At 38.1% G+C, this 17854-nt stretch overlaps 1 protein-coding gene across 5 annotated transcripts in view; it reads left to right on the forward strand.

The window, feature by feature from the left end:
* Positions 1 to 17854, forward strand: part of ctnnd2b (catenin (cadherin-associated protein), delta 2b) — a 91527-nt gene continuing 73673 nt past the window's right edge. For all 5 annotated transcript variants that reach the window (XM_084412550.1, XM_084412549.1, XM_084412551.1 and 2 more), the window contains exons 1-2: positions 1 to 262; positions 12749 to 12882. In XM_084412550.1, coding sequence (XP_084268676.1) covers positions 12754 to 12882 — 129 coding nt within the window. In that variant the 5' untranslated portion in view covers positions 1 to 262; positions 12749 to 12753. The remainder of the gene's footprint in view (positions 263 to 12748; positions 12883 to 17854) is intronic.

Raw genomic sequence — 17854 nt, forward strand, 5'->3', positions numbered from 1 at the left:
GAGAGAGAGAGAGAGAGAGAGAGAGAGCAGGCGCTGCTGCTGCTGTGTCTGTGGCTACCCACCGCAGTTTTCCGGTCTCCTTCTATCCACACGATTTTCCTTGGATACCTAGCGGATGCTATCCTTTCCTCGGCACACCAGCATCTCTTCTGCTTTCAATGCCATTCGTTTGGAATGATTTCCGTGTGTCGCTCGCTGTGAATTGTCGGCATTAATCGGGGAGGGGAAGCGAGAAGAGCGTTGTTCCTCTGGATATTACACGGTAAGCGCAATGTCATTCCAGTTGCATTTCCAGTTGTCACATTCCCCACCTACAACCACGATATCTGCCAAGAAAAAGCTCGAAACAGTTGCGAAACCCTCGGTACGCGTATTAACAGCGCATGTTATGCGTGTTTATTTGCTTGTGGATGTCGCCGAGTTTGTGTTTAGCGTTTTTTTATCGCATTTTATGCTCGTATTCACAGCGTTATGAGCGCAGGCTGGGAACTGAAAATGGAATCCATTAGAGCATCATTCTCCATCCAAGACGGATGGGGAGGGGGGCGAGAGCACAGAAAACCTATTACTTCCCTATTGACCTAAATTTCAATGATGTATTTATAAGATTACACTAGTCCACGGATATGACCGCTGCTTCTTTGTGTAGTTTTACAGCATGTTCTCTCAAATCGTTATAAAAACCCAACTGTCAGTGCCTTTTGCTTGAGAAGAACCGTTTTCATTTGTGTCCATTCATTTTGAATTTCTTGATTTACTAGCAAGTGTAGCCTCGTTTTTTCTAGCAATACTGCTGAAAATTCGCATTTTTGACCGTCTAATATTGACAAATCCTTTATAAAACATTGTTTAAATAGATTTTGAGTATGAAAGATGAATGAAGCCTATTAGTTTAGGTGTGCTGATGTGGAAATGGGAGGGCTGTATGTGGCTAGACTGGCCGCCTTTCTCTGCACTTGCTAAGGTGAGGCCGTCTTGGAAGAGAATAAACAATAATTCAGCTCATAGTAGCTTTTAGGCCCTCGTGTGTTTATTTATTGAATTTTGAATAATGTGCTATCTTTTCCCACACATGGCACATTGTATGTTATCAGTTGGTTGTTGGTGCTCAATATGCATAAGCAGTTGTTAATGGATAGAGTTATGACATTGATGGATTTTATTCTTGATTTATTCTTGGTGTGTCAAATTCACTATAAAAACCTGGCTGCTGTGGTTGCAAGAACTTTACTGTAAAAATACTGGTATGTTTCACACTGGGAATTCTGCAGAATTCTGGGAATCCCCAGGTTTACTGTAACTTTTTATTTGTTTAGCTATTATTTCTTTCTTTTTTGCAGCAACAATAAGTACTAGTGGCAAAGTGTAGTTGCAAGGGTTTGATTTACTGATGCCATAATTCATGTGGCAAAAGTACTTTTCTGAGAGATGCAAGAGAGACAGAGAGAGAGAGAGAGAAATGGAGAGATATTGAAAGAGAGAATATTGATCGTTCAAAGGATCGGACATTCTCAGGTTGATCATAAATTATACATTGCACATGGAATTTTTTTTTTCTGTGCAGAAAGGTTTCCGCACCCTGGCCCTGGTATTCACCATTTTAATGTACTGATGCATAAGAGTGTGCTCTCAGGGAGCAACAGTGCATGACTGTGAAATATTGTATGCATACTAGTATTAACCTGCTTGCTATATGGCTGCATATGATTTAGAATGCAGGAGCTGTGTATGCATTTTGTAACAGATCACGTACTCTTGAAGACCTCGCTGAGGTATCTCACAGGAGGAACAGACGAGCAGCTGAAAGCAAGCAAATTAGTGCAATATACATTCAAAACACCCATCATCATTTATAATGTTTGCAGTTATATGTTTCATTTAAATGTTACAGATACGAGAAAATGACATGACTTGATTATGACCTGACTTTGCCCATCCATGGCCCTGCAATTTCAGGATAATGGACAGGTAATCTATAAACTTGGTGCGAAGACATCAAAATGTGCAAAAGCAAAGTGCTGGTATTAATGATTAATTATTAAAATGGTGCACTTTCAGCACATTGAGTGCAGTGGTGCTAATAACAGGCAATTTAACAACAATTTGTTATCTTTTGTCATTATCTCAAAACCATCACTTTTAGGTTTTTAGCATTTTTCTGTTCTATTTGATCGTTGTTCACCTATAGAGGTAGTTTTTATATGCCTCATTTCATATTCATATACTCTATGATCTAACAGGTTTACTGCAGTTTCTTTAGATTTATTTTGAAGTTGCAGTAACCTTTGCAGTTTTTGTATTCTTGTTTTCTTTGCCACAAATGTTGTTATAAATGCTAATATTTTTAAACCTTTTTTGAGGAAACAGTGTTTATCAACCTTATTTTTTAAACCGTTTTGTCATAGGGGAACGGAGGAAGACTATATCATGCTCATTAAGCATTCAGTGTTCTGCTCAGGTGAAAGTAATAGACCTATTGATAAATATCAGACTTGACTCCAGCCACTTGGTATGGACTGACTCAGTCTCCTCTTCTGATAATGACCCCAGAGATAAAGCTGTTGATGACACAGACGCTTGCCATTGTTGTCATCTGAGCCGACACTCACTGGCTGATATGTAGTTATATAGCTGTCATACAGGAGGGTATGAGAGTGTAGAGTCATACATTTATTTTATATTTTCATTTTTCCCTAAAAGATCTGCAGAATTAGTGACTTGAAATTTTATGAATTTTTGATGACTCGTTTTGAGGCTTGAGGTGTACACTTAATTAGTAGCTAGATATGCCAATATTATAGAAGTTAAATGCAAAGGATGTGCAAGAGAACAGATTAGTTAAGAGTTTGTAAGTTACCTCGTTGCCTTAACATTTTGAGTTAATTGAAATAAAAAATTTGAGTTAATAGAATGAGGGAAATTTGTAAGATAGAAACTCAAAATATTATGTTATCTGAACCACATTAATTATCTACTGAAGAGGATTAGGGCCAAGCAATAATAAAAAAATAAAACCATTTCGAGATTAAAGTCATTATAATGCGAGATTAAACTCGTTAAATTTCGAGAAAAAAAGTCGAAATACAATCTTGAGAATAAACTCATTACATTTCGAGAATAAAGTCGTTGTGTTTCGAGAAAAAACTCGTTAAATTTCGAGAAAAAAGTCGAAATACAATCTTTAGAATAAACTCATTAAATTTCGAGAATAAAGTCGTTGTGTTTCGAGAAAAAAACTCGTTAAATTTCGAGAAAAAAAATCGAAATAATCTTGAGAATAAACTCATTAAATTTCGAGAATAAAGTCGAAATTAAATGTACTGGCGTCTTCTCTAGCGTCTCCTTCGTCTATGAACACTGATCAAATGCGTTATTCTCTACATTTCATTTCGACTTTTTTTCTCGAAACACAACGACTTTATTCTCGAAATTTAATGAGTTTATTCTCACGATTATTTCGAGTTTTTTTCTCGAAATTTAACGAGTTTTTTCTCGAAACACGACTTTATTCTCGAAATGTAATGAGTTTATTCTCAAGATTGTATTTCGACTTTTTTCTCGAAATTTAATGAGTTTTTTCTCGAAACACAACGACTTTATTCTTGATATTTAATGAGTTTATTCTCAAGATTGTATTTCGACTTTTTTTCCTCAAAATTTTACGAGTTTAATCTCGCATTATAGTGACTTTAATCTCGAGATGGTTTTATTTTTATTTTTATTGCTTGGCCCTAATCCTCTTCCGTAATTATCTGATTTGACATTAGATACAATATTTTTTACAGTGATAAATCTGCTTTAGAGGGCCACTGCAAAATAGGGCAGTCAATATTACAGGATTTTATGAGATTTAGCAGAAATTTCTTACTACAAAATACTGTATTCAGAATTTTACTGTTGCAGACTAGCACATTTTCCTTCATAACACAACAAATGTATTACTGTACTGCATGCTGGGAATCAGACTGTGATCATTTACAGTTGCTGATTAAAAATATTTATTACAAGGGTCTTTGAAATTCTTGATTGTGAAACAAACTACTATCTTTACGTCTTGTATTACACCACGCCATCTTGCGTCTTGGTTATTTAGTGAAAATAACCTCAGAGGACTTCACTATTCAAATAATATTAATATAGCATTGCCCGTCTTGTGGCTAGGCCTATTGTTTTGTACATTGTAATCGACAACTTTTTTCTCTAGTGGAAGCTTTAAGATAATATACAGGTAAGATTATAATTTCCACTCAAATCATTATTTCATGCCCACAAATTTATTTATTCAGTTTGTAGTCGTGTTTTTGTTTATTTTGCAATTTTGACCATACAGAACCCTTTACTGTAGATATGATTTTGAAATCGAATAGGCTCCCCTTTTTAAATTCCTGTGTGCATTAAGTTGTCTTACTGTTATTGTGGGGCCTCATTTCCCAGCATTGCCTTCCACACAGATCAAGTGCTTGAGTGAGCGATCTTTACCCAACTTCATTTAGCCAGTGCACCATAGAAACATCTTCTTATATGCACAGTGCCAATGCACGGGGGAGCTGCCTTGCTTATGTTCCCACTGTCAATGCTCCAGAAAAGACTTGATAGGAGGGCAGAAAAACATTCTTACCTGACTGCCTGGATTATGCAGACCTGGAGTGAGGAGAGACAAGCTGTGCTCACTGAGCATTTGCACTTATGATTAAGGAATCCACTGACACATGAAATATGAAATATGAGAGATAGCAGGGCCCTGGGTACCTATTTTTAGATTTGCCAACCAAAATAAATTCAAAAGGAAGGTTAGTATTGTTTTTGCAGATGTCATTATTGTTTTGTTTAAAGGATGGTTTAAAGTTCCCATTCCCAACCGGAATAGTTTGCTTTTTAACTGGAATCATTTGAGATATCTTGGATTTGCTAAATGAGAATTGTGAGATTATTTATGCAATATCAATTCATCTGAATGATCGTTTAGTATATTTTTAGAGGTCAGTGGTATAAGATAACTTGACAGTCAACTAGCCATTGTGTTATGAACCTGCTTTTGCAAAAAGTGTTATACTCTTTATGCGATATGCCATTATAAAAATATGGTATATTATTATTATTATTAGATCATGGAATACTTCATGCTTTTGCATAGTGACCATTCAACTGGACAACTGACCACTGGCAACCTTTATTGTTACAGTATATCAAATAATATAATTTAAACTTCAATTCAATTATTCATTTATTTGTTAGGCATCCATGTCATCTACAGCCAACCATTCATTATGCACAGAATACTAGGCAACTGGCCGTTAAATTATTGAAAAATAATAAGCGGAGTTACTCCTGGTGTGCATTATTTTTCAATAATTCATGAGCCAATTTTTATGCTTATACCATGGTTACCACACCTTAAGACATTGTTCAGATGTTTTAGAGAGACCTTTCCATAGTATATAAATGATAATAATTTAGTTGGGAAAACATGGAAATTGTTTGCCTTTGTTATTGATGTATTTTGTTTCGTAGAATAAAAAGTGAAAAATATCTTGAGCTTGTGTTAACCATTTAACAAAAACCCCATTCAGGATCTGGGTTCTAGGTTCATTTAGCTATTACTTTTTTTATTATAAAAAATACTTAATATTACTTCTTATCCACAAATATTGTGTATTTGATCTTATAACCTTATTTTTTTCAGAATGCATAATTAAGATGTTGTAGTTGTCACAGACCTGTGATGACAAGCTTTATCACTGGTTAGAATGAAAATATTTGTTTTTTGCTTTTGATTTTGACATCTCCAAGTAAGATGATTGAACATTTTTGTATTAGTGAGAGGTTTGGGTCCTGCAATTGTTTGACCAGTAGGGGTCCTCTTAGCCATCATTCAGCAGCCAATTATAGAGGGTCCCAGCATGTCGGTGAAAACAATCTGAAACAAATGCAGAATGTGGTCTTAAATTAGCTTTTCATAAACAAACACAGAAAATGGGCTAACATGACACAGTGAATATTTGCAAGTTCAGGTCTCCATTAGATTCATTTTCTTCATCCTTAAGGAATAACACACTGCTTTGTCTTGGAGACCTCAGTGGGTGTATTACATTTCCACTGTTACCACTTGTACATAGATAACACTAGTAAACACAGCTTTCAGCAATGTCAACTCTCTCTAGCAGCAAAGTCATTAATCCCATACTAGGTCAGGGCTCTTACTGAGCCAACCGCTTCCACCCAGAGCTACACAGGCATGGCAGCAATGTCCTCGTGCCACGCTTGAAAAATCCATGCCTTATACTGATATCCCATGATGCATTTTCCAGGCAGGCGTACAGCAGAATTACAAATATATGTCAGTTCCCTGGCATGTCACAAATGATCAAGTAGTTTCCTTCATGGAAGTTGAAGGTTGCAGACATATTTGAAAAGTTAACAAACATTTTTTATCAGTGAGTTAGAAAAGAACTAAACAGAAAGCTTTTTTTTTTTTTCATCTAGAGACTGAAAAAGTCAGTAAACGGACACCAAAGGGATAATTGTTTCAATTATAGTTCTTAATCCACACAGGCTTTACCTTTAATATGCTGGGGAAAGAGTGGAAGAGGTGGCCATTGAAAAAAAAAGAAATGCACCCAAACATCATCACCAGAGACTATAGAGGAGAAAAAGCCCTAATAAGCAGTGGGGCCTGTTTGATCACAGCAAGTCTCACATAATTACTCTTTATCATCGATGTCACGCTCAGCTGTCCTTTGAGAACATGATCTGAGGAGCATTTTAATTGCCTCACATTTGCGCTGCTTCTCAATGTATCGTTGACATTTTAGGCAAGGAGACATGTCTTGGAAAAACTACACAATTCTCCACCAAGACTTTTGCCGATAGTTAATTAGCTCTAGAATGTGCAGTGATATAGTGATGGCATAACCAAGTTTTTGTAGTGGTCACTCTTATTTAAATTTAAATGAATGCGTATCATACATGTATTATACACTTCTAGTCCACTAAATATGTTTACAGCAAAGACACGGTTAATTAAATATACCTATTGTAATATAAAAGACACATTATCTCCAGTCTCATTTCGGTGCTTTGTGCAGGAGAGCATAACGTCATCTCCCAGTGTGCCAGCCTCACAGAAAAAGAGATTAGTTTCCTTTAAGACCTTATTGAACATTTTAATCTTGCAGTGTGCTCAGAATTGTATTGCTGTTTCATTCCCAACCTTGTCAGTCGTGTGTCGAGACAATAAATAAACAAATATGTCTGCAGTCAGAATACACAGGACTGATTAATGTCTGTGTGATTAATGAAGCTGTAAAATATTTGTTTTCCCATCCTCTGGCATATAAGTTATATAACTAAAATACTTTGTAATAATTCAAATTTTATTTGAATGATTTCGCTTGAGATTTCACATAAATATTTATCTTCCAAATGCTAGTTCTTAATGAACCGTCCTTGTTTTCTTTGTCTCATTAATTCCAGCAACTAATCAAGCCTGATTTTACACTGCAAATACTGCTGGGTGTGTAAAAGCGTGTGAATGTGGGTGTGACTGTAAACACAATATGTGCCTTTTGTTTGTGCATTTTGATACTTAAGTATCCTGAGGGATCACATGACTAATTGTGTACCTGGGATCACAACCGTGATGTCTGCCAATAGCAACATCAGCCGAACGAACACCATCATGTCCTGTGGGTTTAGGTAGATCCTTTTTTCTGGAACATCTGGCGTTTCACCTGGTGATCAGATCTTGGGAGTAAGTCTTCTGAATCTTGTGGAAAAACAAAACGGGGAACGTCCGAGGGGAGTAAACCGTTGTCAAAAGCATATGGACAGAGTCTTACTGGGATGTAATGGGGATGAAAATGCAAAGGCAGGGCAGATGTCTTGAATGAGATGTTTAATGCAGAAAACAAGATTAACCGGTTGCAAGATTGCATAGTGTAAAGCGTAAAAAAAATGATATTATTTAAAGTTCGATCAGATGTTTGGACTCAGGTTTCTGCAGTTCTGATTTTTGGTTAATTTCGGCTGGTTTCTGTTTTTGTAGATACTGTTGCTATGAGTTGTATATAATCCCAAAGGACGGAAGATGCAGCAATTCCATTGGGTGCAATCACGAGACTCTTACATCATCATATATGAACCTACACATGCAGCAAACACAAACTCATGCTGAAAGATAGATATGGAGCACAGCGTAGACACTATTTGAGATTTTTTTTTAAATAATTTTATGTTCATGCAGATCCAGTTAAAAATAGCCTATAGTTTCTTGCCATCCAAAACCACCTTGAATCATCAGTGCAAAGCATCTTGAGAAGAATTAGTTGCCGTGTGCAGCATCACTGAAATGATCCACTGTAAGCCTCACGGTTGCCTTCTTGGAGAGAGACTGTCATAATGGATTGATATCTCTATGGAAACGGGAGCCTGTTAGCAGGCACAAGCATGATGTCATAGACAAATTAGGCATTCAGACATGAGCCCCAATAGAGAGATCCTCCTTTGTTGTAGGGCTTTCAGCGATTCTCGGCTGACATTAATTATGAACATTTCGCAAATTTGATCAATTTATATCAATTTCCCTTTTTTGGCTATTTGATATCTGCAGCCAATTCAGTGGAAAGGCTTAAAATGTCTACATTCACCTCAGTGGTTTCAGACAGAAGTCATTGTGGAAGCACATTCAAGTATGTTAATCCAAAAATGTAGCTTTTGTCACTTTAAATGAAAAAGTGCCACTGAGGAAGTGAAATGGGATATAACCGCTTGTTGGGAACAATGGCTCTGGCTCTTCCACTGTTCAATTTGTTTAGTGTTTGACAATGAAATTGAGGTTGTGTTACGGGACTCTCCCGTATGCTGTCTCAAGCCTTATCTGGCAGGTCAGGGGCCGTTGTGAAAGGTGTTTTAGTAAAATTACAGAAAACATTCACTGAGCAGCGCAGGCCTGTTTCTAAGGTAACTGTGGCCTTGGAGTGATTGTAGCAATCATGTGACTTAATACAATTAGACTCTTTTACCTGTTTCTCAGTAATGCCTTTTTCTTTCTTTTTCCATTAAACACGTGTTCAGCCAGTTAGCTTCTGTATGGTCTATTCAGTATGTTAAGAGTTTTGCCATTTCCTTTTAATGTGTAATATGCTTGTGAGTCAGAAATCAGAGTACTTATTATATAGTAAATGTTCATTTGGATTAATGCATCCTATAACTCCCCTAGCTGATGTATTGTGCTTCCAAGGCACAGCCCGTTCTTAGTGCTCCATCCAGTTTCAGCAAGTCTTTACATGTTTTGTTATAAGAAAATCTCCACATATAATAACATCGCTGAATAAAATTTTAATTTTCAATAGTCCGATAAAAACACCACTTCAAAGAAAGTCAACAGTGTGCTTGATTTTAATGATATATGATATGTACGCAAGTTGATTATGCTAAAAATTACATGAGTATTGCATCATTATTTTGTATAATGGCAGCATAAAAAGGAGATGGACACTATTTCATTTTAATGTTGACAGGGCAAGCCTGTGGTGAAATAATGTTTACTTGGAATGTTGAACATTCAGATTTCATTCAGTGATTATTATATGCAGAGAATTTCTTATAGTAAAACATGTAAAGACTCTCTGGAACGGCAATACATTTTTATACACTATTGTTCAAAAGTTTTATAAAATAAAGTCTCTGCTCAGCTCACTTAGGAACATTTATTTGATCAAATGATGCTGTGAAAACAGTAATATTGTGAAATGACACCCATTGCAGAAAATTGCAAATGTGAAATTACAGCCATTACTCCTGGCAATTTTTTTTATAACATTTTTTCTTTACAAAAACAAGCAAACAAAAATGATTAGGTTTTTCATTAGTGATTATAGCCGGATTTGGCTATAATGTGACTTTTTGACAGTTATGAAATCATAAACCAAAATGAATATGTAATATTCAGCCCATTATAAGTAATGCTTTCTTTCCGGAAGTGCATGAAGAGGTTTACCAGAGCATGGACAGCACCTTTTTCTGCCCGAAACTGTTCTGGTGCCTCTTCCTCCCTCACTACCATCGACGGCGGAGCAGCTAAGAGGTTCGCTAGATTCTATAGCCTCCGTGTAGAGCCGGTATCTTCCCGTATACTCGCCCCCAGTGGCCAGTAGCGCGAAGGACCCGTTCTTAGTGTCGGCTTGTAACGCCCCATGGGCCGGATACATGTGTTTATTTGCTCCAGTAGTGTTTCCCAGAAATGGCTAACCCTGTTCCTCCGTCACCCCTGCGGCAGTCAGACGTTGCGGAGCGTCTGACGCCAGGCCTACACTCGTATGCATTGTGTAACCTGTGATAGTCTGGGTGTCCATATGTAGCGGTCCCTGTGGCGACCCCATATGTGTATTCCACCACGATCAGCTCCTCTGCGGACGAGCCCGTGTCTTTCCCTCGACAGAGCCCGCTCTGTCGTCTCTGCTGGTGTTCTTTCCCCCCTATAACTAGGCTGGAACCACCCCAGAGACTGACATATGTTGTACTACCCTGCTTGGCTAGTCCATATGTGTAACCGTCACAGTGCCTCCCTCCTGGGTAGGATGTGGCTTCCGCAGCGTTCCCTTCCCCAAGGGCACGCTTTCCCAGCGTTATCCGTTATCCGGAACAGCAGTGACTGACCTTCTCTGCTGAGAGCTCCTACTTTCTGCTGGAAGGGCCAGAAGCCGTGGCGTTTTGGTAGATATCCCCATTCGTCAGTCTTAACTTACGTAGTAGTGACATGACGAAGGGGAACGTCTCGGTTACGTATGGTAACCCTTGTTCCCTGAGGAGGGAACGGAGACGTAAGTCCCCTCGCCACAGTTGCTGAGCTTCCGCTGTACGCTGAGTCACAGGTCCGGCTCCTCAGCGGAAAAACAAGGATGCGACGCACTGTGCAATTATCACATGCCAATGTGCATTGGCTCATTTAGTTTCACTCAAAGTAGATTCTGCCTCAACTGTTTACATTTACTTAAGACATAAATTACTGTGTTTATTAGCATAGACAGGCATTTTGACACGTCAGTATATCGTACAAGCCCAATTAGATGGCAAAAAGAACTCAGTTCAGTACTCAAGCGCTGTATGAGCAGCGGCTTCATGTGCGAGCGTCTCTCAGACAGCACACGCATATAACAAACTGAGTTCTCTTTTGCTGCTTATAGCGCTTCAATGGTTAAAATCACTTGTTTTTAAACAGCAATGCTTAAAAACGCATGCAAATGAAAAGTTCTCATGATAGAGATGATAGTCCTAAATCTCTTCCAGTCAACAAATTTCTACCGGTTAATTGTGTCTACCGGTATATCACCCACCCCTACTTTTCCCATTTCGCCCATGTACCTCACCAGCGACTAGCATTTGTTTTCACAGATCTTACTGTTCAGGCAGTAAGATCTGTGTTGTATATTCTCTCTTTCACACAGAACAGATGTGTTCATAGTTGTACCTGATGTGGTTGTGTAAAAAGGCTCTGTGTTCTGGTGCTCATAGGTACACATTTGCACGTGAGCAGCCATTTTCTCTCTGTTCCTGCTGTGTGCAGACTGTTCTCTGGGGAAGCAAACATTTGGGTGGTTGATTTTGAGAGGGGAGGAAACTGCCAAGGAGGAAGCTGAGGATGAAGAGAGTGATCTGATCTGAGAGAGCCAGAGCATTATAGTGGGATTTCATTACTCAAAATCTTTTTCACTACTAATTCACTTGGTGAAGTACAGACATTTTCCTTTGAAACAGGAATTTTTTATGGGCTTGTCCCTCTTTAAAAAAAAAAAGCTACTAGTCTTTAGTTGCATCACTGTTGCTACAGTAGGTTGTATTAGTGGTGGGGCTTACTCATTTTAGAGAGCATCTGAATGGGCAAATATCTAAAAGTGCAGGATGGGTCAAATATTTCTGGTTGTTCAAAGTTTGGGATCAGTATTTTTTTCTTTTTTGAAAGAAATCAGTACCTTTATTTAGCTAGGAGACATTGAATTGATCAAAAGCGACAGCAAAGACACAACATTTTTTTCAAGTAAATGCTGTTTATTTGAAGTTTCTATTCAAAGAGTCCTGAAAAAGACGAATCATAGTTTCCATAAAAATATCAGCACAACTGTTTCATTGTTTCACAACATTGCTAATAGTAAGAAATGTTTTTTTGAGCACCAAATCAGCATATAAGAATGATTTCTGAAGGATCGTGTGACACTGAAGACTGGAATAACGGCTGCTAAAATCACAGGAATAAATTACATTTTAAAATATATTTATAGAAAACATTATTATGGAGTACATTAGTGTGTAGATGACATCAAAGCTAACACACATGAACTAAAAGCCACAAAACTGAAAAATTTGTTTTTGAGTCTTTTCTGAAGCTTATGTATACAAATCAAAGCATGTCAGCGACAAGCTGAGAAATTGTGTTTTGAATCACAAACCTCGAGAGATAAGGAGACAAAAGTGGGTCAAAGAAGAGAGAGAGACTGAAAGAAACAGAGACTGTTAATTAAATATGTCTAACAATTATTACATCACGACAAACAATCAAAGTGTAGATAAAGCACTTTGATTAGTATTATGACAGCTGAAAAGTGCTGAACCACAATTTTTTATGTAATTTTAACTGACAATCTGTCTTTGTAAAGGATCTGTTTAAACTGATTGCTCTAGTACACTGAAGCATGACAAAAGCCTTGCAGAGTTCGTCTTGAATAACTATGGATGCTATTGTTTTGGTTCACAGAAGTAATGCCAGTACCAGACCAGCCCTTTGACACAGAAAACTCCAGCATGTTGAGCCCGGTACTGAACGCCTCCAACGGAGATGGATCAGAGACTGAGACCACCTCTGCCATCTTGGCCTCTGTTAAAGAACAGGTGGGTACTTCATGCCAAACTACTGTAAATCTCTTCATTCTTACAGTTTGTCTCTAATAGAAGGTTATGTTTCCCCTCACACTCATAGTCTGAAGCTATATGGAAACATTCATTTTCCAACAGTTTAATTAGAAACTCTCTGAATCTTTATATACCGTAAACAGTAATTACACAGAACCATACCAGCCCTCAGATGAACTGCATATGCCATCTGGGTTAAGGAGCCGCAAGGTTTGATGGGTTTTCGCGTGAGTCATTTCCATCATCTCGTGCTACCGGTTTCATTTAGCGCCTTGTGTCTAAATTCACAGATACAAATGGTTTTTGATGGTCACCACACTGCAAATGTGCCGTTGCTCCTCAGTATCACATGGTTTTGCGGACGAGTGGGAGTAGTGGATGTAGGTTTTTGTGCTGTGTGGTGTAAGAAATTTGAAATATTTGACACGGCATGATGCAATCAGGTCTTCATGCTATGCTAGTTACAACACCGCAGCTTATCTTTAATAAGACCGGTCACCTGCTTGTCAGCAGATGGACAGCTTCACAGACGTTGGCACAACCTTATGATAAACTGGCTTGATCTCTCAGGAATAATGACAGGTGATTGTAATTGCTTATGCCCTCCTGTCATAAAAAAATTCTGTCGTTTATGAAATGATTTATAGGATTATTGCATGTCAGAATTGAGTGTGCAATAATGTATAGTATTTCTCACTTTGCATATATATATATACTGTATATGTCTATCTTGGCTGGAGGCCATTTTTGAGTCAAGACTATGTGTAGATAAAAATGGATCGTGACAAGCCCTTCGATTCCTGCTAGCGTTTAGCTCACACTCCTGCTTTTAACTATGGGGCAGAAAAAAAGCGACATGCTCTCAGGGTTGGAAATCTACACGGGGATTGTTAAAGTAGGCCACAGCCATAGGCTGCTGTGGGCCAGTCTAATAGCTCTCCTATCAGAGCGAGAAAAACTGTCTGCCATCGTTTTTGATGCTTTTCACTAGAGGGTACTGGTGGACAGGGTCCATGACTCTATGTCGTATGCAGTGTTTCTCTCTGAGAGAAAATTTAAAAATAGGGCTGCACGTAAGTGCACGATATATCGAAATATCACAAATGTACATTTCACGTTGTTCATATTGCAATGGCTTGCGATATCTGAATGATTTTAATAGGCTACTTCAAAAAGTAAAAGTTTTAGGTCAACGCATATAGCAGAGAATAGACTGAACATGCAACTGTTACTTACGTGTGACTTGCTTGCCTTTAAAAATATTTATTAAGTATTCATGTAAACACAGTTGATTATGGTTTAAGTGAACGTAAACAGTTGGGAAAGAATCCGCACATTAGATCTTAAAGTGACAGCAGCCTAATACAGTAAACCTGCTGCTGCTGTCTGTCAAACAACAAAAGATAAAGAGAAAATCACTCACTGCTCTTGACTGAATAACTCTTGTAGCTTTATTATGAATCAATACATATTTAATTCATGTGAAGACTATGTAGTGTTTTAGTTTTACATTTGATTATTGAGTTTCTGTATTGTTTCTTACTTGAATGCTACTGTTAAATAGATCTAATGTAGGCCTACCTGAAAAACTTAAAGCACTGTTAATTTCATTCGTATCTTTGTTTTGTTGTATTTGGCCCATTGTTTGTAATTTGCCTCTTTGTTCTTATTTTTGATAACAAAGTTAAATTAAAATAACTAATAGTCCACCACTAGTTTCAGGTGTTTTTGTTTACCTGGATGTTCTTAATGTTAAGTTTTCAGGTTAATATAGGCCTAACTATATACAGTGAGGAAAATAAGTATTTGAACACCCTGCTATTTTGCAAGTTCTCCCACTTAGAAATCATGGAGGGGTCTGAAATTGTCATCGTAGGTGCATGTCCACTGTGAGAGACATAATAATAAATAAAAAAAATCCAGAAATCACAATATATGATTTTTTAACTATTTATTTGTATGATACAGCTGCAAATAAGTATTTGAACACCTGTCTATCAGCTAGAATTCTGATCCTCAAAGACCTGTTAGTCTGCCTTTAAAATGTCCACCTCCACTCCATTTATTATCCTAAATTAGATGCACCTGTTTGAGGTCGTTAGCTGCATAAAGACACCTGTCCACCCCATACAATCAGTAAGAATCCAACTACTAACATGGCCAAGACCAAAGAGCTGTCCAAAGACACTAGAGACAAAATTGTACACCTCCACAAAGCTGGAAAGGGCTACGGGGAAATTGCCAAGCAGCTTGGTGAAAAAAGGTCCACTGTTGGAGCAATCATTAGAAAATGGAAGAAGCTAAACATGACTGTCAGTCTCCCTCGGACTGGGGCTCCATGCAAGATCTCACCTCGTGGGGTCTCAATGATCCTAAGAAAGGTGAGAAATCATCCCAGAACTACACGGGAGGAGCTGGTCAATGACCTGAAAAGAGCTGGGACCACCGTTTCCAAGGTTACTGTTGGTAATACACTAAGACGTCATGGTTTGAAATCATGCATGGCACGGAAGGTTCCCCTGCTTAAACCAGCACATGTCAAGGCCCGTCTTAAGTTTGCCAATGACCATTTGGATGATCCAGAGGAGTCATGGGAGAAAGTCATGTGGTCAGATGAGACCAAAATAGAACTTTTTGGTCATAATTCCACTAAACGTGTTTGGAGGAAGAAGAATGATGAGTACCATCCCAAGAACACCATCCCTACTGTGAAGCATGGGGGTGGTAGCATCATGCTTTGGGGGTGTTTTTCTGCACATGGGACAGGGCGACTGCACTGTATTAAAGGACAAGTTCGGTATTTTACACTTAAAGCCCTGTTTACAGATCGTTTCTGATGAAATAGAACGGTTAAGATTAAAATTTGGACACATGCTGATGTCCCGAGAATTTTAGGTTTATTTCGCTTCCCCCCCCCACCTACACAATGGCAGCCTATGGGCACTGGAACAATCCTTCCTAAAATGCATTAAACTTTCGTTTACAAAGATGTGAAACTCACCGAGTGGTCAGGGGTGTTCACTGATATGCTCACACAAAAATCGCTGCAAAAGATGCTTTCCAACAGGTTTTATCGTAGTTTTTGTCCAACTCCATTGACTTGTATTGAATGTGCTGTGTGAGGTACGGTATTACTCCGCCGCTTCTTCTTCTGCTTCTTCTGTGTATTCAATGAAATGCCAGCGGTTTGCTTGCAATTGGCAAAGGTGCATTATCGCCACCAACTGGGCTGGAGTGTCTATTATTCAAGCTCTCAACGGAAGAATCTACGGGTGTGAGACGTTTGGAAAAATAGATCCACAGTTTTACAACGAATGGTAAAACACCTGTTGGAAAGCATCTTTTGCAGCGATTTTTGTGTGAGCATATCAGTGAACACCCCTGACCACTCGGTGAGTTTCACGTCTTTGTAAACGAAAGTTTAATGCGTTTTATGAAGGATTGTTCCAGTGCACCTATACACCCATTCTAGAGGTTTTGGGGAAAGCGAAAGAAACCTAAAATTCTCGGGACCGCAGCATGTGTCCAAATTTTTGTCTTAACCGTTCTATTTCATCAGAAACGATCTGTAAACAGGGCTTTAAGTGTAAAATACCGAACTTACCCTTTAAGGAGAGGATGACCGGGGCCATGTATTGCGAGATTTTGGGGAACAACCTCCTTCCCTCAGTTAGAGCATTGAAGATGGGTCGAGGCTGGGTCTTCCAACATGACAATGACCCGAAGCACACAGCCAGGATAACCAAGGAGTGGCTCTGTAAGAAGCATATCAAGGTTCTGGTGTGGCCTAGCCAGTCTCCAGACCTAAACCCAATAGAGAATCTTTGGAGAGCTCCGTGTTTCTCAGCGACAGCCCAGAAACCTGACTGATCTAGAGAAGATCTGTGTGGAGGAGTGGGCCAAAATCCCTCCTGCAGTGTGTGCAAACCTGGTGAAAAACTACAGGAAACGTTTGACCTCTGTAATTGCAAACAAAGGCTACTGTACCAAATATTAACATTGATTTTCTCAGGTGTTCAAATACTTATTTGCAGCTGTATCATACAAATAAATAGTTAAAAAATCATACATTGTGATTTCTGGATTTTTTTTTTTAGATTATGTCTCTCACAGTGGACATGCACCTATGATGACAATTTCAGACCCCTCCATGATTTCTAAGTGGGAGAACTTGCAAAATAGCAGGGTGTTCAAATACTTATTTTCCTCACTGTATATTACCAGTTGAGCAAAGAGTTTTTGGTATTTAAATAGTTTTTTTGCATTAATGTTAAAATTACATTGTTAGATTTGTGACATTACTGTTTATGTAACGCTAAAACACTGCTGTTCACTTTCAGAATTTTAACGGTGCTTTATGTTTTTTAAATATAATCAAAATCAATTTTACACGCATATCGAAAATCATATTATTTAATAAGTTATCGCATATCACATTTTTCTTCTTTTTTAAACTAAATGATTGAATGATTGCTTGGGACATATAGAAGGGCTTTAGTTACACTACTGTTCAAAAGTTTGGGTCTGTATGATGTTTTTGAAAGAAGTGTCTTATGCTCAACAAGGCTTTTATTCGATAAAAAATTTATTAATATTGTGAAATATTATTGCAATGTAAAATATCTGTTTTGTATTTTAATATATTTTAAAATGTCATTTATTTCTGTGAAGTCAAAGCTTATTTTTTTAGCAGTCATTATTCCAGTCTTCAGTGTCACATGATCCTTCAGAAATAATTATAATATGCTGATTTGGAGCTCAAGAAACATTTCTTATTATTATCAGTGCAAATAGCTAGCCTGGGTTTCCCCATGCTGCCTTGCGCCCAGCGTGATTTTATTCACGCTGCTAGGCAGATTTTCCCCTCAAAAAGGGAACCAATCACAGAACGGGGAGGGAGCAGCAAGACGATGACGACGTCTATGCGACACACCGAAGCAGTTTGTTTATA

Source organism: Rutilus rutilus (genome assembly GCF_951802725.1).
Source record: "Rutilus rutilus genome assembly, chromosome: 6".
NCBI classification, from domain to species: Eukaryota; Metazoa; Chordata; class Actinopteri; order Cypriniformes; family Leuciscidae; genus Rutilus; species Rutilus rutilus.